Source organism: Bos taurus, chromosome 5, assembly GCF_002263795.3.
Source record: "Bos taurus isolate L1 Dominette 01449 registration number 42190680 breed Hereford chromosome 5, ARS-UCD2.0, whole genome shotgun sequence".
Taxonomy (NCBI): domain Eukaryota; kingdom Metazoa; phylum Chordata; class Mammalia; order Artiodactyla; family Bovidae; genus Bos; species Bos taurus.
The window spans coordinates 102,007,644-102,030,584 of record NC_037332.1 but is presented as its reverse complement, the minus strand read 5'-3'; the positions used below and the strand labels follow the sequence as shown (position 1 = coordinate 102,030,584).

Below are 22,941 nucleotides of genomic sequence, written 5' to 3'. Positions count from 1 at the left end.
AACGGAAGAGAAGAACAAGAGAACTACAAAACAGACAGAAAACAATGAACAAAGTAATAACAGTAAGTCCTGACCTTTCAATAATGACTTTAAATGTAAACATATTAAACCTTCCAATTGAAAAATGGTGAGTGGCCTGAGTAGATTAAAAAACAAGATCCAGCTACATACTTTAGATTTCATGACACATACAGGATGAAAGTGAAGAGATAGAGACAGAGATTCCATGCTAACAGTAATCAAAAGAAAGCAAAGTCAGGCAAAAGAGAAGTTAAGCCAAAACCATCACAGAAGACATAATGATAAGTCAGTTCAACAAGAATCGATAAACCATGTAAATACATATATATTCAATATATGCCCCCAACATCAAAAAATGTAAATAAACAAAGCCAACATTGACAGATTTTAAGAAGAAACAAAAGCAATACAAAAATATCCCACTGTTTATAATGGATGGGTCATTCAGACAGAAAATCGATAAGAAAACAACAGAACTGAGCAACACTATAGGCTAAATGGCATTACCAGACACATAGTGCCCATTCACCCAATACACTGACCCATAGAGCACATTTTTACCCAACGTACAGAAAAATACACATTATTCTCAGTCACACATGAAATATTCTCCAGGACATGCTAGATCACAAACAAGTTTCAGAAAATTTAAGAATATCAAAATATCGAAACACACATCCAAGTGTCTTTGCTGACCACAATGGTAGCTAGAAATCAAGAATGAAAGAAAACAGGAAAAATTCATAAATACGTGAAAACGAAATGACACATGCATATTTTGAGGCTTTTTTCTATTTATATAAAGAATGCTATTGAGATTTTGATAGGGATTGCATCAAGTCTATAGATTACTTTGAGCAGTATAGACATTTTAGCAATATTAATTCTTTCAATCTATTAAAAGAATGATTTTCCAATTATTAGTATCTTTTTAATTTTCCTTCATGCAGGTTTAATGTATTAAACATTTTATAATTTTAAAAGAAATTGACATTTTTTTAAAACGGTAGAAGATGAAAATAGAAAGCAAGCAACCCATTATTTGGAGAGCTCCCAGATGGAGAAAACTAAGATCATGGCATCTGTTCCCATCACTTCATGGCAAATAGATGGGAAAACAATGAAAACAGTGACAGACCTTATTTTGGGGGGATCCAAAATCACTACAGATGATGACTGCAGCCATGAAACTAAAAGATGTTTGCTCCTTGGGAGAAAAGCTATGACCAATCTAGACAGCATATTCAAAAGCAGAAACATTACTTTGCTAACAAAGTTCCATCTAGTCAAAGCTATGGTTTATCCAGTAGTCATGTATGGATGTGAGAGTTGGACTAGAAAGAAAGCTGAGCACCAAAGAATTGATGCTTTTGAACTGTGGTGTTGAAGAAGACTCTTGAGAGTCCCTTGGACTGCAAGGAGATCCGACCAGTCCATCCTATAGGAAACCAGTCTTGAATATTCATTGGAAGGACTGATGCTGAAGCTGAAACTCCAATACTTTGGCCACATGTTGTAAAGAACTGACTCATTGGAAAAGACCCTGATGCTGGGAAAAATTGAAGGTTAGAGGAGAAGGGGATGACATAGGATGAGATGGTTGGATGTCATCACCGACTCAGTGGCCATGAGTTTGAGTAAGCTCTGGGAGTAGATGATGGACAGGAAAGTCTGGCACGCTACAGTCCATGGGGTCGCAGAGTCAGACATTACTGAGCGACTGAACTGAAGTTGCATAAGCCTCAATACTGATAAGGCACATAAGTACTGGGGGAAAATATTAGTTGAATCCATTTTTAGCATATTTCATCACTCTCTGCTCCTCCTATCTATCACCTAACTCTGGATTTTGTCATTTCTCCCATTTCACACAAGTAAACATGATCTTAAATATACAAATGTTTATTGATTTAAAGATGGGTTTGTTGAAAAGGGAAGCAACTGCTATAGAAGTGAAGGGTAGGTATACAGGTGGGGTTTGTGGCAAGTAAGGTGATATTATAAAAAGTTTTGAAGCTAAGGAGGGAAACCAAAATAACAATGTATCATTGGTCATCCAAGGAACATATTTTGAAAAGAATAAATGGGAATCAATTGCTTAATTTTTAAAATTCCCTTGTTTCTGAGTATATTCTGATTATTTATCGCTAGAGTTCTTCCTGGTAAAAGACTACCTAGTAATGCCTGAATCCAGTCAAAAAACTAGATTTCCAAAGAAGAAAAATATAATCCATAAAAATTTTTTTAAATAAATAATCATTAAAAGCAAATTCAGAAATTACAGAGGTGATTTAATTGGCTGATAAGGTCTTTAAACCTCTAATGTAAATATACCTACTGAGGCATACAAACAAAGTAGAGAAAAAATAAGCAAATGGAGCTTCTAAAACTAAAATACAATATCTTGAATGAAAAATTGTCTGGATTAACTTAACAAGAGAGTAGACATTGCAGAATAAAACAATTGGAAATTCAACACATAGCAATTGACTATCCAAATAGAAGTAGAGAAAAATATGAGTGGAAATTAGTATCATTAAGGATAATATCAAACCATGTAAAATATGTTATTTGGAGATTCAGAATAAGGGATGAGTAGAAAAAAATATTTTAAAATGATAGATGGAATTTTTCCAAATTTAATGAAGATATAAACCCACTGATCCAAGAGGCTAAACAAACCTCAAACAAGATAAACTAAATAAAACCACCTAGGGCACTTGAAAATATATTGCTGAAATCCATTCATAAGCAAAAATAACTCTTAAGAGCAGCCAGGAAATTTTGACACACTATATATAGGGGAACAATGTTAAGTATTACTGACTTCTTGTTTGAAGTAATGCAAGCCAGATAATTCAGACACTTTTGAAAATAACTCAAACCTGAAAGAAAATTAAAGTGTTTTCAGATGAATAACAGATGACAGAATGTGAGGCTATCAGACATACACTACACAAAAATGTTATCTAAAGGTCTAAAAGTTAAAGGAAAGTGATAATAAACGAAAGCTTGGATCTACCCAAAGCTATAAGAACTGTGTTAAATGATAATTCTGCAAGTAAATATTTTTAAAACTTATTCTCATTTTAAAAATACTACAATATTTAAGACAAAAATAACAATTTGTTATTTTGTTATTACAAAATTCATATTTATTAGTAGAATATATGACAATAGTAACATAAATAACAAGAATAGGGAAATAGAAGTATACTGTAATAAGGTCTTACATTATCTATTAAGTAGCATGATATCTAAAGAAAAATATGATTAAAGAGTAATATTTTCAACATTATGATAAGCTCTGCAAAAAGAGATATAACCAATAAACCAATAGAGTACATAAAATAGAGTATTAAAATGCTCAATTAAAGATTAAAATAGGAACAAAAAAGCATAAAACAAACAGCAAGCTAGTAAACTTGAACACAAGTATATAAATAATTATGTTAAGTAAGACAAAATCAAACACTGTATAAACACAGAAACATAGGGTCACAAAGATATACCATGCAAACACTGATCAGAGAAAGCTGTATTATATATATTAATATTATACAAAGTAAGCCTATAGGATAAAAAATATATTCAGAGAGAAAAGAACATTTTGTGATGATAAAATACAAAAGAAATTATGTAGTTTCAAAATCAGCGTGAAGCAACTGAACTGGTGTTTAGAGGAAAATTTACAGCACTAATGCTTCCTTGAGGCTTACATTAGAAAAGAAAAGAAAACTGAGAGCAAATGATCCAAGATTCCACCTCAAAAATCTATAAAAATATAGCAAATCAAAACCAAACGAGAAGAACAAAAACTAATAGAAATCAACGAAATAGGAAACATACACAATAAAGAAAATCAATAAAGTCAACTGGTAATTCTTTTTGAAAGGCTAATGAAACTGATAATCCTCTAGCAGAAAATTCAATCAAGAAAAACTAAGAGAACACAAATTTAACGACACCAAGAATTGCTGAGAGCAGGAGCTCCACCCGTGGCAAAGGTCATGAGCAAGGCGCTCAGCGTACGCAAAGGCGGGATGGAGCCTCAGGAGTCCCCCTGGAAATTCTCGAGCATCTACCCCCAAAACCAGAGTCTGTCTACTTTCTGCTTTGTGCTCTCACCTACACCTCTGACTTTATGGGGGACTGTCCCCCACTACCTCTCTCTGAAAAAAAGAGTTAACTTACAGCTCCAGTTAATAAAGTTCCTGGGTGTGATAGTGTTTCAACCTACAAACTCCTTTGGAAGTCCTCTAGCCTGCCTGAATAGGTTTTTCCGGCCACATGTGATTGCTCAGAGCCTCCCAACTGTGAGAGGCATGAGATGTTCTAAACTGTCTAAATACAGAGTCCTTTGAGCAGGTAAAAGATTGATTAGAAATTGTATTGGTGAAGGGTTTTTCACTTCTTGGGCCAATGTTTGCTGCTATGTCTCCATATCCCTTACCTGCTGTGTCCCTGGCAGTGTATTGATTAATATAATTGGTGTAAGTAGTAGCTTTAATGTTTGTAACCTTGGACCCTTGAGTTAATTCTTTTTCTTGTTATAGTCCACCACACCTTTGCCCTATAGGAATGCAACTTTAATGCTTTTGGAGGGTGGCGCCTGACTAATCACCTTTAGAGAAAAATAAGTTTTCTGGAGAAAGGGTCTTAAAATGTTAACAGGCCTCCGGGCCAGAAGATGATGCAAATCACCTAAACTTTTGCATATGATAAGTTTGCAGGAAGAAAGCCTGGCTTACTGCATGACTCTACCCCTTCCCCCCATTATCCTCTATGCATAACTTAAGGTATAAAAACTACTTTGGAAAATAAAGTGCGGGCCTTGTTCACCGAAGCTTGGTCTCCCCATGTCGTTCTTTCTCTCACCTTCTGGTTGAATTATTCAGCCTCTTTTCTCCACTGAATTTCCTCACTGAGCTATCCTTATTTAACCACTCTTTATATCCTTAATTAACGTTTAATTAAGCAATTGTTTCCTGATCCTCGCCAATGCCATCTCCCCTTCGAATTCCCTGGATCCACCGGGGCTGGACCCCGGCAAAGAATGAAAGGGAGGTTATCACTTTAGATCTTACCAATATTTAAAAGATACATTGTTGTTCAGTCGCTAAGTCATATCCAATTCTGGGACCTGCGACCCTGTGGACTGCAGCACTCATGGCTTCCCTGTCTTTCACTATCTTCTGGAGTTTGCTCAGATTTATATCCATTGAGTCAGTGATGCCATCCAACCATCTCATCCTCTGTCGCCCCCCTTCTCCTCCTGCTCTCAATCTTTCCCAGCATCAGGGTCTAGTCCAGTGCGTTGGCTCTTCATATCAGGTGGTCAAAGTATTGCAACTTCAGCTTCAGCATCAATCCTTTCAATGAATATTCAAGGTTGATTTCCTTTAGGATTGACTGGTTTGATCTCCTTATTGTCCAAGGGATTCTCAAAAGTCTTCTCCAGCACCACAGTTCAAAAACATTAGTTCTTTGGTGCTCAGTCTTCTTTATGGTCCAACTCGCACATCCATACTGGACTACTGGAAAAAACATAACTTTGACCTTTGTCAACAAAGTGATGTTTCTGCTTTTTATTTTTTTTATTTTTTTTTATTTTTTTTAATTTTATTTTATTTTTAAACTTTACATAATTGTATTAGTTTTGCCAAATATCAAAATGAATCCGCCACAGGTATACATGTGTTCCCCATCCTGAACCCTCCTCCCTCCTCCCTCCCCATACCATCCCTCTGGGTCGTCCCAGTGCACTAGCCCCAAGCATCCAGTGTCGTGCATCGAACCTGGACTGGCAACTCGTTTCTTACATGATATTTTACATGTTTCAATGTCATTCTCCCAAATCTTCCCACCCTCTCCCTCTCCCACAGAGTCCATAAGACTGTTCTATACATCAGTGTCTCTTTTGCTGTCTCGTACACCGGGTTATTGTTACCATCTTTCTAAATTCCATATATATGCGTTAGTATACTGTATTTATGTTTTTCCTTCTGGCTTACTTCACTCTGTATAATAGGCTCCAGTTTCATCCACCTCATTAGAACTGATTCAAATGTATTCTTTTTAATGGCTGAGTAATACTCCATTGTGTATATGTACCACTGCTTTCTTATCCATTCATCTGCTGATGGACATCTAGGTTGCTTCCATGTCCTGGCTATCATAAACAGTGCTGCGATGAACATTGGGGTACACGTGTCTCTTTCCCTTCTGGTTTCCTCAGTGTGTATGCCCAGCAGTGGGATTGCTGGATCATAAGGCAGTTCTATTTCCAGTTTTTTAAGGAATCTCCACACTGTTCTCCATAGTGGCTGTACTAGTCTGCATTCCCACCAACAGTGTAAGAGGGTTCCCTTTTCTCCACACCCTCTCCAGCATTTATTATTTGTAGACTTTTGGATCGCAGCCATTCTGACTGGTGTGAAATGGTACCTCATAGTGGTTTTGATTTGCATTTCTTTGATAATGAGTGATGTTGAGCATCTTTTCACGTGTTTGTTAGCCATCTGTATGTCTTCTTTGGAGAAATGTCTATTTAGTTCTTTGGCCCATTTTTTGATTGGGTCGTTTATTTTTCTGGAGTTGAGCTGTAGGAGTTGCTTGTATATTTTTGAGATTAGTTGTTTGTCAGTTGCTTCATTTGCTATTATTTTCTCCCATTCTGAAGGCTGTCTTTTCACCTTGCTAATAGTTTCCTTTGATGTGCAGAAGCTTTTAAGGTTAATTAGGTCCTATTTGTTTATTTTTGCTTTTATTTCCAATATTCTGGGAGGTGGGTCATAGAGGATCCTGCTGTGATGTATGTCGGAGAGTGTTTTGCCTATGTTCTCCTCTAGGAGTTTTATAGTTTCTGGTCTTACGTTTAGATCTTTAATCCATTTTGAGTTTATTTTTGTGTATGGTGTTAGAAAGTGGTCTAGTTTCATTCTTTTACAAGTGGTTGACCAGATTTCCCAGCACCACTTCTGTCTAGGTTTATCATAGCTTTTCTTCCAAGGAGTAAGCATCTTTTAATTTCATGGTTGAAGTCACCGTCTGCAGTGCTTTTGGAGCCCAAGAAAATAAAATCTGCCACCATTTCCATTTCTCCCCCATATATTTGTTTCCCAAGTGATGCTAGTGGTAAAGAACCTTCCTACCAATGCAGGTAGACATAAGAGATGTGGGTTCGATTACCTTCCATCCTGGGAAGATTCCCTGGAGGAGGAAATGGAAACCCACTTCAGTATTCTTGCCTGGAAAATCCCATGAACAGATGAGCCTGGCAGGCTACAGTCCATACGGTTGCACAGAGTTGGACACAACTGAAGTGACTTAGCACTGCACATTTGCCATGAAGTGATGGGACTGGATGCCATGATCTTAGTTTTTAACAATATCGGGCATGTTCAGGGTGATGTGACCATAGACTGATCTTAGTTTTTGAATGTTGTGTTTTAAGTCAGCTTTCTCACTCTCCTTTCACCTTCATCAAGAGGTTCTTTAGTTCCTCTTCACTTTCTGTCACTAGAGCAATAACATCTGCATATCTGAGGTTGTTGATATTTCTCCTGAAAATCTTGATTCCAGCTTGTGCTTCATCCAGTCCAGCATCTCACATGATGTACTCTGCATATAAATTAAATAAGCAGGGTGACAACATACAGCCTTGTCATACTCCTTTTCCTGTGTTGAACCAGTCCATTGTTCCATGTTTTGTTCTAACTGCTACTTCTTGACAGGTACGGTAGTCTGATATTCCCACCTTTTTAAGAATTTTCTACAGTTTGTTGTGATGCACACAACATCAAAAGATTTACCATAGACAATAAAGCAGAAGTAGATTTTTTTTCTGGAATTAAATTGCTTTTTCTATGATCCAACAGACGTTGGCAATCTGATCTCTGGTTCCTCTTCCTTTTCTAAATCCAGCGTGTACATCTGGAAGTTCTCAGTTCATGTACAGTTGAAGCCTAGCTTGAGGGATTTTGAGCACTACCTTGCTAGCATATGAAATGAGTGCAGTTGTGTGGAACTTTAAACTTTCTTTGGCATTGTCCATCTTTGGGATTGAAATTAAAACAACCTGATCTTTTCCAGTCCTGTGGAACTCCATTGCTGAGTTTTCCAAATTTGCTGGCATATTGAGTGCAGCACTCTAACAGCATCATCTTTTAGGATTTGAACTAGTTCAGCTGGAATTCCATCACCTTCACTAGCTTTTTTCATCTTAATGCTTCCTAAGGCCCACTTCGGAGAAGGCAATGGCACCCCACTCCAATATACTTGCCTGGCAAATCCCATGGACGGAGGAGCCTGGTAGGCTGCAATCCATGGGGTCGCTAAGAGTCAGACACGACTGAGCAACTTCACTTTCACTTTTCACTTTTATGCATTGGAGAAGGAAATGGCAACCCGCTCCAGTGTTTTTGCCTGGAGAATCCCAGGGACGGGGGAGCCCGATGGGCTGCCGTCTATGGGTTGCACAGAGTCAGACACGACTGAAGTGACTTACTAGTAGTAGTAGTAAGGCCCACTTGACTTCAGACTCCAGGATATCTGGCTCTAGGTGAGTCACCACATCATCATTGTTATCTGGGTCAATAAGACCTTTCTTGTGTAGTTCTTCTGTGTATTCCTGCTGACTCTTTTTGATCTCTTTTACGTCTGTTAGTGGAGAAGGCGATGGCACCCCACTCCAGTACCCTTGCCTGGAAAATCCCATGGACGGAGGAGCCTGGTAGGCTGCAGTCCATGGGGTCTCGAAGAGTTGGACATGACTGAGTGACTTCACTTTCACTTTTCACTTTCATGTATTGGAGAAGGAAATGGCAACCCACTCCAGAGTTCTTGCCTGGAGAATCCCAGGGATCGGGGAACCTGGTGGGCTGCCATCTATGGGGTCGCACAGAGTTGGACACGACTGAAGCGACTTAGCAGCAGCAGCAGCAGCATGTCTGTTAGGTCCTTGCCATGTCTTTCCTTGAAAATACAACTACCAATATTTGAAAGCACAAAAAATGGAAAATCTGAAAAAAACTGAAGTTTCTTAAAAACTTCCCATTAAGAAAATTGCAGTCCTCCAATGTCAGCTCTTCCACAGAGCTCAGAAATGATTTCCACTCTGGATTTATCCTTAAAACAGTACTTCACTTTCAACAATCTCATAAAGAGGGTGAAATTCTCTTTCACACCACTTTCCTAAAACTGAAAAAAAAACTTCAATTTCAATTAGAGAATTGGAACAGACATGCTATTCTCTTCTTACTTCTCCTGTGTCACCACTTTGACCTGCCTTCACTAAGACATGTTTCTGAAAATATAGAAGGGATTGACCAGAGGGAAGAAACTGGCAAAGAGATTAGTACAAAAAAACTGAAACAGTTCATAAACATGTGAAAGTCTAAATTAGAGCAGCGTTAGGGAGTAAAAACCATAATCAAGTTTAAAATGCCATAGCACCCTATTAATTTTTAAGTGTATCCTAACTGAAATTAATATTGAAACATTGATTTTCTCAAAACAGTAACATTAGGAGCTCCAACATCACATAAACTCACAGCACCACACACTGCATTTTTACTCAGATGCTGATTTATCAAAATAAGGTGGAAAACCATGTAGTGTTTCCACAAGTTTATCTGCAGTTGAAACCATGATTAGGGCATGGTGACAATAGAAATGTTACTTGAAATGCCAGAAAACAAATTTTCTTAAAACAAAAAATTCCTATCTGAAACTCAAATGCCCCTTGAAACTAATTATTTTTAATAATAATAATAACAGAAGAAAACATTTGCAGTGATGAATATGTTTTTGCATAGATCATGGTAATGATTTCACAGATGTACACTTACCTCCCAAAGTTCTAAGTTGTATTCATTAAATATATACAGCTTTTTGTATGTCAGTCATACCTCAATAAAGTAGCTTAAAATGAAAGTAATTCTTTTCTTAGGGATCTCAACTAGTATCATCAAAGATCTTCTGAGGGTGAGACTGGAAAAGTCACTTTTCTGGTGATCTTCCCCAAAAGAGCTGATTAGCCATGAGCTGCTAGAAATGTACTGCAAATATTCTCAGGTCTCCCCCTGTCTCACCCACCAGATGGCTGACCATTTTGAAAGACTCAACTACCTACATTAGGAATTTGACGTCACCTCCCCGCCTCTTGTGACACATCACAGAGATCTGAAGAGTCCAGCTGTCCACAAGTCTGAAGTTTTTACTGTGCAGGGCCAAGCAAACCCTTAATCACTTTGAGAACCTAATGCTCTAAGAATCAAGTGTGACCAGAGTCTTCCCCGAAGGGTGCTCTAAAGCATATGATCTGGTTTCCCCATGGTCATTCTGTGAATGAGACAGAGGTGTTTCCTACTGGGAACCCCTCCCAGATCAGACAGGCCTTACCTGAGCAGACTGCTCCAATATCCTGGTCATGAGAGAAGGTGTCATTATAGTTTTTAAAATCAATATGAACACACTCAGAGAGACTCAAAGTTGATTCAACCTCTCTACTCTCACAAGAAACATATAAAAACCAAATGGGGCCAAGTCTTGGTCCAAAATAAGACCCTCTGGGAGCATCAATGGCAACTCCACATTCCAGTCGTCTGCACACCACTTCTATAGATTCTATGAGCCAGTACTCAGTATACACTGTGCCCCATTCTCCTTTGTACTTCATTTCCACTCTCCCCTCACAGCGGTGGGCTCCGTCCTTCAGCCTCAGCTCCAAAACTGCAAGAGAGACAGACACAGAACAGAGGAGAGATTTTAAGAGAAAGTGCAGTGGTGTGCTGGTAAGTATTAAAAAAAAAAATCTCTCTGAGGGAAAAAAAATCCCTGCATTCGATGACTTTTATGGTATAAATATTCCCACCATGGCCAGCTCAAAGCCCCCAATGTGCCATCACTGAACCTGGAGCAGGAAGGGAGGCACCAGGTGTTTCTCAGGAGCCTGTAGAACCAGCTCCAGGGACACCACCGAGGACAGGCCTCCAGAGACTCTGGATGCTGCCCTCCCTGTAGATGCGCCCAAGGCTCCTAGGGCCCAGCATCCCTGTCTCAGTTACAGCTCATGGCCCGGGATCCAGGGAGGAATCCTCCCTCTCCTTCCCTGTCCATAGGGAGCATCTCTTCCAGCTCAGGAATAGAGGGCTCAGGCAACAGGTTCTACAGTGTCCTGATCGTTCCTGTCACCTGGTGTTCATATCCTTGTGTAATCCCCACACTTGAATGTATCTAGTAACACGTACATAACAAATGGAATTTGGCAAAAGTGATGAGATGTCACTTAAGAGATTAGGTTTCAAGATGACTCTGGTTTTCCTTTGGTGACCTATCTCTTTCTCTTTTATTTCTGCTTTATTGACTATGCCAAAGCCTTTGACCGTGTGGCTCACAATAAACTGTGGAAAATTGTTAAAGAGATGGGAACACCAGACCATCTGACCTGTCTCTTGAGAAACATGTATGCAGGTCAGGAAGCAACAGTTAGAACTCAACATGGAACAACAGACTGGTTTCAAATAGGAAAAGGAGTACGTCAAGGCTGTATATTGTCACCCTGCTTATTTAACTTATATGCAGAGTACATCATGAGAAACACTGGGCTGGAAGAAGCACAAGGTGGAATCAAATTTGCCGGGAGAAATATCAATAACCTCAGATATGCAGACAACACCACCCTTATGGCAGAAAGTGAAGAGGAACTAAAAAGCCTCTTGATGAAAGTGAAAGAGGACAGTGAAAAAGTTGACTTAAAGCTCAACATTCAGAACATTCAGAAAACTAAGATCATGGCATCTGGTCCCATCACTTCATGGCAAATAGATGGGGAAACAGTGGAAAGTGTCAGACTTTATTTTGGGGGGGCTCTAAAACCACTGCAGATGGTGATTGAAGCCATGAAATTAAAAGATGTCTGCTCCTTGGAAAGACAGTTATGACCAACCTAGATGGCATATTTAAAAGCAGAGACGTTACTTTGCCAACAAAGGTCTAATTAATTTAGAATTAATATTGCTAAAATGTCTGTACTGCTCAAAGTAATCTATAGACCTGATGCTTTTGAACTGTTGTGCTGGAGAAGACTCTTGAGAGTCCCTTGGACTGCAAGAAGATCCAACCAGTCCATCCTAAAGGAGATCAGTCCTGGGTGTTCATTGGAAGGACTGATGTTGAAGCTGAAACTCCAATACTTTGACCACCTCATGCAAAGAGTTGACTCATCTGAAGAGACCCTAACACTGGGAAGGATTTGGGGTATGAGAGGAAGGGGACGACAGGATGAGATGGCTGGATGGCATCACTGACTTGATGGACATGGGTTTGGGTAGACTCTGGGAGTTGGTGATGGACAGGGAGGTGTGGCATGGTGCAATTCATGCGGTCTCAAAGAATTGGACACGACTGAGCGACTGAACTGAACTGAACTTACTCTCTCTCTTGCTCTAATGAAGCCAGCTGCCACATTGTGAGCTGTGTATGGAGAAACCCTCATGACAAGGAATGAAGGAAGGCCTCTTGGCAACAGCCAGCAAGAGACTGAGGCTCTCAGTTAAACAGTCTCCTAGAGTCTGAATGCTGCCAACAACCAGGTGGGTTTGAGTGGTACCCACCCCTCGTTGAACCTTCAGATGATTGAACCAGTGAGACAACACAAGTCAGAGGACCCTGGTAATCCTTGCCGATTCCTAGCCCATGGAAATGAGGTGCTAGATGTTTGCTGCTTTAAGCTGTTGTTTTGTTTTGTTTATTTATTTTTGGCTGTGCTGGGTTTTTGTTGCCACTCACAGACTTTCTCTAGTTACAGAGTAGAGGCTACTCTTCATTGTGGTGCATGAGCCTCTCAAGCCAGTGGCTTCTCTTGTTGCTGAGCATGGGCTCTAATCACGAGGGCTAAGATGCCAAGCTTTGCAGTAATTTGTAGCACAGCAACACATAATTAATGTAGGAAGGCATTATGCTAAGTGAAAGAAGTAAGACAGAGAAAAACAAATACTGTTTGATCTCATTTATATGTGAAATCTAAAAAAAAAAAAAATCATAAATAAGGAGAGTAAATTGGTGGTTTCCTGGGTAGGGGTGGGAGTGAGAGGAAAGGATGATGGTGGTACAAACTTCTACTTAGAACATAGATAAGCCCTGGGGATGGAATGTACATGTGACTGTAGTTGACAATTGTTGTTATTTAGTCACCAAGTCATGTCCTACTCTCTGCAAGCCCATGAACTTCAGCACATCAGGCTTCCCTGTCCTTCACTATTTCCTGGAGTTTGTTCAAACTCATGTCCATTGAGTTGGTGATGCCGTCCAACTATCTCATCCTCTGTCACTCCTTTCTTCTCCTGCTCTCAGGCTTTCCCAACATCAGGGTCTTTTCCAGTGAATTGGCTCTTCATATCAGGTGGCCAAAGTATTGGAGCTTCAGCATCGGTCTTCCAATGAATATTCGGGTTGATATCCTTTAGGATTGACAGATTTGATCTCCTTGCTGTCCAAGGGACTCTCAAGAGTATTCTCCAGCACCACAGTTTGAAAGCATCACTTCTTCAGTGCTCAACTTTCTTTATGGTCCATCTCTCACAACCATACATGACTACTGGAAAAGCCATAGATTTTATTATAGAGACCTTTGTTGGTAAAGTGATCTCTCTGTGTTTTAATATGTTGTCTAGATTTGCCATAGCTTTTCTTCCAAGGAGCAAACATCTTTTGATTTCATAGCTTCAGTCACCATCTACAGTGATTTTGGAGCCCAAGAAAATAAAATCTGTCACTGTTTCCACTTTTCCCCTGTCTTTTTGCCAAGAAATGATGGAACCAGTTGTCATGATCTTAGTTGACAATACTGGATTGTATATTTGATCATTATTAATAAAGTCAGGAAGCAACAGTTAGAACTGGACATGGAACAACAGACTGGTTCCAAATAGGAAAAGGAGTACATCAAGGCTGTATATTGCACCGTGCTTATTTAACTTATATGCAGAGTACATCATGAGAAACGCTGGGTGGAAGAAGCACAAGCTGGAATCAAGATTGCGAGGAGGAATATCAATAACCTCAGATATGCAGATGACATCACCCTTATGGCAGAAAGTGAAGAGGAACTAAAAAGCCTCTTGATGAAGATGAAAGAGGAGAGTGAAAAAGTTGGCTTAAAACTCAATATTTAAAAAACGAAGATCATGGCATTTGGTCCCATCACTTCATGGGAAATAGATAGGGAAACAGTGGAAACAGTATCAGACTTTATTTTGGGGGGCTCCCAAATCACTGCAGATGGTGACTGCAGCCATGAAATTAAAAGACGCTTACTCCTTGGAAGAACAGTTATGACCAACCTAGATAGCATATTGGAGAAGGCAATGGCACCCCACTCCAGTACTCTTGCCTGGAAAATCTCATGGACGGAGGAGCCTGGTGTGCTGCAGTCCATGGGGTCGTTAAGAGTTGGACACGACTGAGCAACTTCACTTTCACTTTTCACTTTGATGTATTGGAGAAGGAAATGGCAACCCACTCCAGTGTTCTAGCCTGGAGAATCTCAGGGACGGGGGAGCCTGGTGGGCTGTATAGTCCAATCTATGGGATTGCATAGAGTCAGACACGACTGAAACGACTTAGCAGCAGCAGCAGCAGATAGCATATTGAAAAGCAGATATATTACTTTGCCAACAAAGGTCCATCTAGTCAAGGCTATGGTTTTTCCAGTGGTCATGTATGGATGTAAGAGTTGGACTGTGAAGAAAGCTGAGTGCCAAAGAATTGATGCTTTTGAAATGTAGTGTTGGAGAAGACTCTTGAAAGTCCCTTGGACTGCAAGGAGATCCAACCAGTCCACTCCGAAGGAGATCAGCCCTGGGATTTCTTTGGAAGGAATGATGCTGAAGCTGAAACTCCAGTACTTTGGCCACCTCATGCAAAGAGTTGACTCATTGGAAAAGACTCTGATGCTGGGAGGGTTTGGGGGCAGGATGAGAAGGGGGCGACAGAGGATGAGATGGCTGGATGGCATCACTTACTCGATGGATGTGAGTCTGGGTGAACTCCGGGAGTTGGTGATGGACAGGGAGGCCTGGCGTGCTGCGATTCATGGGGTTGCAAAGAGTTGGACATGACTGAGCGACTGAACTGAACTGAATTGAATAAAGTCAATCTTAAAAGGTCTCATAACATACACACAGCAACTATGTGATGTAATAAATGTGTTAACTAACTTAATTATGCTAATAGTTTCAAAATATATATGTATTTCTTTTTTAATACTTTAATTTTGGAGTATAGTTGATTTACAATGTTGTGTTAGTTTCAGGTGTACAGTAAAGTGACTTGGTTATATATTTTAATACATATAAACTTTCATTTTTAGATTCTTTTCTCTTATAGCTTATCACAGAATACTGATTAGACTTCCCTGTGCTATACAGTAGGTCCATGTCAATTATTTATCATATATATAGTAAGGTGTTAATTTCAAATTCCTGATTCATCCCTCTACCCAACACCCAACATTTCCCCTTGTGTAACCATAAGTTGTTTTGGATATCTGTAAGTCTGCTTCTGTTTTGTAAATAAGTTCATTTGTATCTTTTTAAAATTAATTTTTATTGGAGTATAGTTGCTTTACAATGTCCTATTTCCTCTGTACAGCAAAGTGAATCAGTTATTTGTTGTTGTTCAGTTGTTAAGTCATGTCTAACTCTTTGTAAATTCATGGACTGACACACTCCAGGCTCACCTGTCCTCCACTATCTCCTGAAGCTTGCTCAAATTCATGTTTATCGAGTTGGTGATGCTATCTAACCATCTCCTCCTCTGCCACCTCCTTCTCCTCTTGTCTTCAATATTTCCCAGCATCTCCAATGAGTCTGCTCTTGGTTGAGTCCCTTTTTTTCCACACCATCCCCAGCATTTATCATTTGTAGAATTTTTGATGATAGCCAATTCTGACTGTTGTGAAGTGATGCCTCATTGTACTTTTGATTTGCATTTCTCTGTTAATTAGTGATGTTCAGCATCTTTTCATGTGTTTTTTTGGACACCTGTATGTCTTCACTGGAGAATATATACATATGTATTTCAAGTCATCATACTGTACACCTTTCACTTACATCCTATTATTTGGTGATTACCTTCCAATAAAGCTGGAAACAATAGATAAGAAAACTATATACAGAGAAAAAAACTTTTGCAAATGCAAGGGAAAAAAAGATAGGAATAATAATAATGGGAGCTTGAAATATATTTCTCAGCTTTTAATACTTGAAATGGTCATCTGAACTAAATCCAATGGGGAAAAATTGGAAGTAGTGACAGATTTTATTTTCTTGGGTTCCAAAATCCCTGTGGACAATGACTGCAGCCACAAAATTAAAAGACACTTGCTCTTTGGAAGAAAAGTCATAACAAACCTAGTCAGCGTATTAAAAAACAGAGACATCACTTTGCCAACAAAAGTCCATATAGTCAAAGCTGTGTTTTTTCCTGTGGTCAAGTATGGATGTGAGAGTTAAACCATAAAGAAAGCTGCGTGCATGCGTGCTAAGTCGTTTCAGTAGTGTCCAACTCTTTGTGACCCTATGGACCACAGCCTGCCAGGTTTCTCTATCCATGGGATTCCCCAGGCAAGAATACTGGAGTGGATTGTCATTTCCTTCTCCAGAGGACCTTCCCAACCCAGGGACTGAAACTGCATCTCTTATGTCTCCTGCATTGGCAGGCGGGTCCTTTACCAATAGCACCACCCGGGAAGCAGCACCAAAGATTTGATGCTTTTGAACTGTGGTGTTGGAGAAGATTCTTGAGAGTGCCTTGCCCTGTCAGGAAATCCCAGCAGTCAATCCTAAAGGAAATCAACCCTGAATATTCATTGGAAGGACTGATACTGAAGTTGAAGCTCCAATACTTGGCCACTTGATGTGAAGAGCCAACTCATTGGGAAAAAAACAAAAAACAAAAAACCCTACTGGTGTCCTCACTGATGACACTTATCTGAGTTTACTATAATTTCTAGTTTTAGTGTCCAGCTTCACTAGACTATCAGTTAATATGGACTAGGGAGCTTTATTCACCATCATTAGGGCCTCAGCATCTGGTGAATTGCAAAGGGTATGGATTGAATGCCCCACAAACTGATCTTTAAATCAATAAACATTTGTGGAATGAAAGTCTAGATAAATTCTGAAAAGAAGGTATGGAAATGATATAATTTAGCACATTTATGGCATTCAAATCAGAAAGAAAAGAAAAAGAAATAATTCAGGAATGACATTGGAAAAAATAAAATTAGGTAGAATATTATGTCATATATAAAATAACTTACACAATTATTTAGTATTTACACATTTAAATATATTCATAAAATTATTACAGATAAAAATAATTTATTTAAATTTGAAGTGGGGAAGAACATGCTTGACAAGGCTCTGAAAGTGGAAACAAAAATGGTAAATTTTAACAGGCAATTAATATTATTAGAAACTTCCGTGAGGGACTTCCCTGGTGGTCCAACAATTAGGGCTCTGCACTTCCAGTGCAGGTACCACAGGCTTGCTTCCTGGTCTGGTTTGGTATAGCCAAAAAAATCAAATGGTAAACTGAAGGAAGCATGTTCAGTCTATAAATAATGTAATTCAATAGGACAGGGACTTGCACCCAAACTGCCTGGTTTCAAGTCTTACCTCTGTGTCTTACAACTGACTCATCTTGGGCAAGTGACTTTGCTTTGCCTCAGTGATCTGTTTGGTGGATAAAAAATATATTCTGCTTGTTGGACTGTTGTGTGCTCAAACGAGTTCATATAAGTAAGTGCACTGTAGGTTGTTGCAGTAGATGATAGTAGTAGTATAAAGAGCTTCAATACAAATCATGACAAAAACGATAGCCATCACAAGGTAAAAAGGACAAATGTAATGAGCAAAGTAATTCACAAACGAAGGATTAAATTAGCTAATATATGCCAGTATTTGCCTACCAAACTGGCTAAGATTTTAGAAACTCATAAGAAGACAAAGTTGGTGAAGCTATGTGGAAACTAACATTCTCATTCACCGTTTGTAGAACTAAAGTTCAGTGCAGCTATTTCTGGCAAACATTAATCTCTATGTACCAAAAACCGTAAAGGTATAGGTACAAAGCCTTAAAGCCTTAGAGATACTCAGCCTATAAAGCAGCAACTCCACTTTTTTTTCCAACATTTAAATATTTGTTTATTTATCTATTTATTTGACCACCTAGGTCTTAGTTGCCATATGCAGGATCTTTAGCTGCAGCATGCGAACTCTCAGTTGCCACATGTGGAATCTAGTTCCCTGACCAGGGATCGAATCTAGGACCCTGCACTAGGAGCAGGGAGTCTTAGTTACTGGACCACCAGGGAATTCCTGGAAACCTCACCTTTAGAATATGATTAAGAGAAGCAGTCATGGATGGTCCTACATTTAAACACAGGGAAGTTCAGAGTAACATTTTCATAATAGCAAAAAATGTTGAAAACAACTAAATGCTCAATACAGATGGTCAAGTGAGCATATTGCATTTCTGCATATAGTGAAATAGCTGGAGGCAGTTAAAACATTCAGTACTATCCCTGTGATAGCCTGTATTTTTTAATTCTACAATAAAATGCTTTAGTGTGTAAAAGAATAGTTAATGATATAGAAAAATGCCCAAAATATATTCTGGATTGTAAAAACAGGATACAAAACAATATATGCCAGATTATCTAATCCTGAGGATCTATGTTTTTGTGTCTAATGGCATCAATTGCATTTGAGAGAGAGTTTTATGCCAATGCCCATCATGAATTTCAAGGTGGAAATTCCTGTAACATGTGAGAAATCATCAGGTGCTCAGAAAGGCCAAGACTATTATTCTACAAGGAGCAAGTCTACTGTAACATGAAGTAGAAGAATAAAATGTTATAGGATAACTCTGAATAGTGTTGTTTCAAAGAAAATGAAAATAGTGCTTGCTTTGGTGAAATATTCTTGCTTCTTAAAAAACAACTGATGAAATTTCCTACAATTTTTCTTGTAAGAGGAGGGGGCCATGCATCAAAACACCCATCATCTCCCCCTTGTGTGACCAAAACCCACCTCTGACCTCCAGAGCCCTCAGAAGGAGACATTTCGCCAGCACCTGCCCAGCACTCAAGGAGCAGAGATGAGGAGGGAGGGGACTTCCCAAGGTGAGCTGTGGACTCAAGGCTGAGGTCTAGGGGATGACAGTGAGCTCTGAGACAAGACAGGGCTGCATGGAGTCTCAGCCAGATCAGAACCCACATCTGAGAAAGCTGCTTTCTCCAGGCTGGAGACGAGATTCTCCACAGCCCCAGCCCTGACGCCCGCCGTCCTCTCACTCAGGGGAAACCAGCTCCAGGGAGGAACAGGAGAGGGCATGAGGCAGAAAGTGCTCCCTACAGAGTCACAGCAGATCCTGGGAGGGGAAAGGACCATCCCAGGGCCCCACCACATAGGAAATGTCACAGGGACCAGGGCAGAGACTAGGGAACTTAGACACCTGTGGCTGCACATCAACTGATCTCTACAGACAAGAGGTCCCCTCTCCTGGCTGTGGGCTTCTGCTCTGTAATGGACACCTGGTGGGGACAAGTGAGGTAAGCAGGCAGAGCCTCTCACAGAGCACAGTGCTGGGCAAACAGGGCAACAAGCAAAGGGGAGCCTGGGGGATGGGGAGAGAGGAGCCAGAAAGAGGCAGACAGGTGCACCATTATCTCTGATCTGGTTACATGCAGTGGCCAGGATACCCAGCCCTGTGGGACCCTGTGCTTCACAGACCAATGGACTCAGTCCCTGCTCAGCAGCTCCATTCCTTTCACAGAGACAGGATCCACACACTCCTCACACACACACATACAAACAAACTCCTCATACACTCTGACTCCACACACACACACACAAATTCCTCACTCACTCCTCACATACACACACTCTCACACACACTCCACACCCACATACCCTCACATACCCTCACACACTCCTCACACACCCTCACACATGCCTCACAATCACACACACACACACTCCACACACACACAACCTCACACACTCCTCACTCACCCACTCACACACACACACACACACACTCCTCACCCTCCCACACACAAACACAGAGCCTACAGAAGCATACACACAGGAAACATGGGGACCCAGTGGCAGTGCTCACACACCAAGCACGTGGAGCCTGTGGGAACAGCCCAGAGTTCCAGCTGAGGTCAGTCGCTGGAGCTTCCACACACTGGGAGCCACTGGGACCCTAGAAGCTCCCTGAGGGAGTGGAGGGGACTCAGGCTGACCCAGCTCAGTCCAGAGCAAACCTCACTGCTCTGTAAAATCTGCCACAACTGGCAGTGGACCCCCCACAGGATACAGACAAGTATTCACAGTCAGCGTGGCTCCTTTTTGGTCAAAAACACTGAGGCTCGGCTCCACAGCTACAGACACCTTTCCCTTCACCAAGGCATGCACTGCCTGGTGTGGACCCAGGACAGAGGGGCAGCTCTTACCTTGACCACCCACCACGATGCCGAGGAGGAGGACACAGAGTCCCCGCAGGGAGACGTGTCTGCCCAGAGCCATCCTGATCCCACGTCCTCAAGGTCACAGTCCCAGCTGCAGGATCAGCCTGTGAGGAGGAGTCAGGGTGCCGACCGGGATCTATATAGACCACCCCTTACACCCTCCCTCCTGGGAGCCAATAGCGACACCTCTCACCATTTCAGGCACTATCGAAGGCTGCATCTGCCACTTTCTGCAGCTCAGACACCAATGAGCTTCTGAATCTTCAACATCTCCTTATATGAGCAGCACGGTCCTTTAACCTGCTTCCGTGGTCCTGAGAGCCGGGCCCCCTGACCAGGGCTGGAGTAGAAAAGTCACATCAAAAACTATGTGTACCATTCTTTCCTCTGATTACCTTGGCCAATCCCCAAGAACTGTAAGATCTTGCAGGGTCAGGTTGTGGAATTCACTGGACCATGGAGAATAACTTTGGTGGTATCAAGCATTGATCTTCCCCAGCACTGAGCTCAGGATCAAGCAGAGTACTACAAGAAGGCTTCAAACACAAGAACATTTCTCGGGCCAGCAGAAAATGAGGACAAGGATTTCAGAAATTCACAGGTGACCATGGAGAAGGTGGGGAGGGAACCATTAAGTTGAGTGGATGAGATTGCAGGTCTTCTCCTCGCAGAATGATCTGGAGACTGGGTCCCAAAAAGGTGCATGTATGCTCAGTTGTGTCCTACTGTTTGTGACCCCTGGACTGTAACCCGCCAGGCTCCTCTGTCCACAGGATTTCCTAGGCAAGAATACTGGAGTGGGTTGCCATTTCCTTCTTGAGGGGATTGTCTCGACGCAGGCATCGAACCAACATCTCCTGCATCTCCTGCATTGGCAGGCAGGTTCTTTATTGCTGAGCCACCTGGGAAGCTCTATAAGGGATTTTCAGACATGCTAAGTCCCTTTCCCTTTATTGCATTAATTTTATGTGAAATATCCCTTTCAGCTAGTCAACAAACATGCTTCAAGAGAGAAAGAGATTGCTGTTACAGGAAACAAAGAGAAAGTAGGAGTTATCATTCAACTCTAGCCTGCCAAAATAGGATTTGGGGATCTAAGAGAAGAAAACAAATAACTTAGAAAGATAACTTAGAAAGACAAAAACTTCACATTGTCCCTCTTTGCATATTGAGAGTTTGGTTTTATAGGATTCAGAACACCCTTGTATTATAAGCCATAACTAAAAAAGATGTAAAGTATAATTTAAAACAACTGCCCCCAGACAGAAGGATAAATAGAAAGTATTCTGCTGCACAGTGGCTGCATGCAAGGGGCAAAGAAGAGGCAAGTGAAGCAGAAAACAGAAGAGGGTTCATTCATTCTAGTCTAAGAGGAAAGGTGGCAGCAAGAATGGAAGCCCAGGTAGATTGAGGGCACAGAGCCAAGCAGAAGGGACTGATGTCCAATGTGGTCATTGCTGCCTTGTTCTGTTTCCACTGATCAGAGAAGCTCCCAGATGCTCTCCAGAAAGTAGCCCGGGGATGAGTATAGAGACGGAGTGATGACGGCCATAAGTGATGCAAGATAGAGCTCCCCCATTGAAATTCAAGGTCACTAACATACTGCCTTCATTCCTCATACTCCCTCAGGCTCAAGATTCCCGTGATGCCCCTCTGTGGTCCACACAAACCCACCCTGAGGCCCCGTCACCCTGACTCTCATCATTTCAGCACAAATGTGGGAAGGACCCACCTGTGACACACATGCCCCAGAGTCCCCACCAGAGCTCAGAAATGGCTTCACGCCTTCCCCCTTCCACACCTGAGGGCAGCTGTGGACCAGTCCACAGCCTTGTCACATCCCCACCAGAAGAACACCTCATCCTGGTCAGCAGACACAGCTTCTCTGTCCTTGAGACTCAGGTAAATGAAAAGGGAGAAAGGTCAATTGAGCATATGCTTTTCTCCCTCTAAATATGCTAATATTAATCCATTATTTTACAATAGTCACTTATTTGCCCTGTGTTCCTCTGACTTCCAAGCCTCCATCTGTACATGAACCCCATCTCCTCTGGATGCTTAAAACAGTAGTGATAATAACTGATTATAAATATCAAAACCAGAATATAAACTCAGGGACTGGAGTAGGAACAGGATCTGCTCAGTTACTACAGTCAGTGCTGTACTCCCCCTGGGTCCCAGAGTCACCATTCCTTACCCAGTTATGGACTCTGCACCATCACCAGAAACCACCAGACAAACACCTAGAACATAGGACGTGCTTCCTAGAGTCCAGTCATTCCTCCCACAGGATGACACAGGGATGTGTTTAGTGAACCAGGTACACATGGTCTCACCTCGGGATTGAGATCTCACAAGTGAAATACTGTTATGGA

At 41.0% G+C, this 22,941-nt stretch overlaps 1 protein-coding gene across 1 annotated transcript in view; it reads right to left on the bottom strand.

Moving 5' to 3' along the window:
* WC-7 (WC1 isolate CH149) overlaps window positions 1-20,624 on the bottom strand; it is a 57,055-nt gene extending 36,431 nt beyond the window's left edge. The window contains 2 exon segments of the mRNA NM_001281912.1: window positions 10,426-10,755; window positions 20,552-20,624. Of these exon segments, the coding sequence (NP_001268841.1) occupies window positions 10,426-10,755; window positions 20,552-20,624 (403 nt within the window).
* Window positions 20,625-22,941: the final 2,317 nt, after the last annotated feature.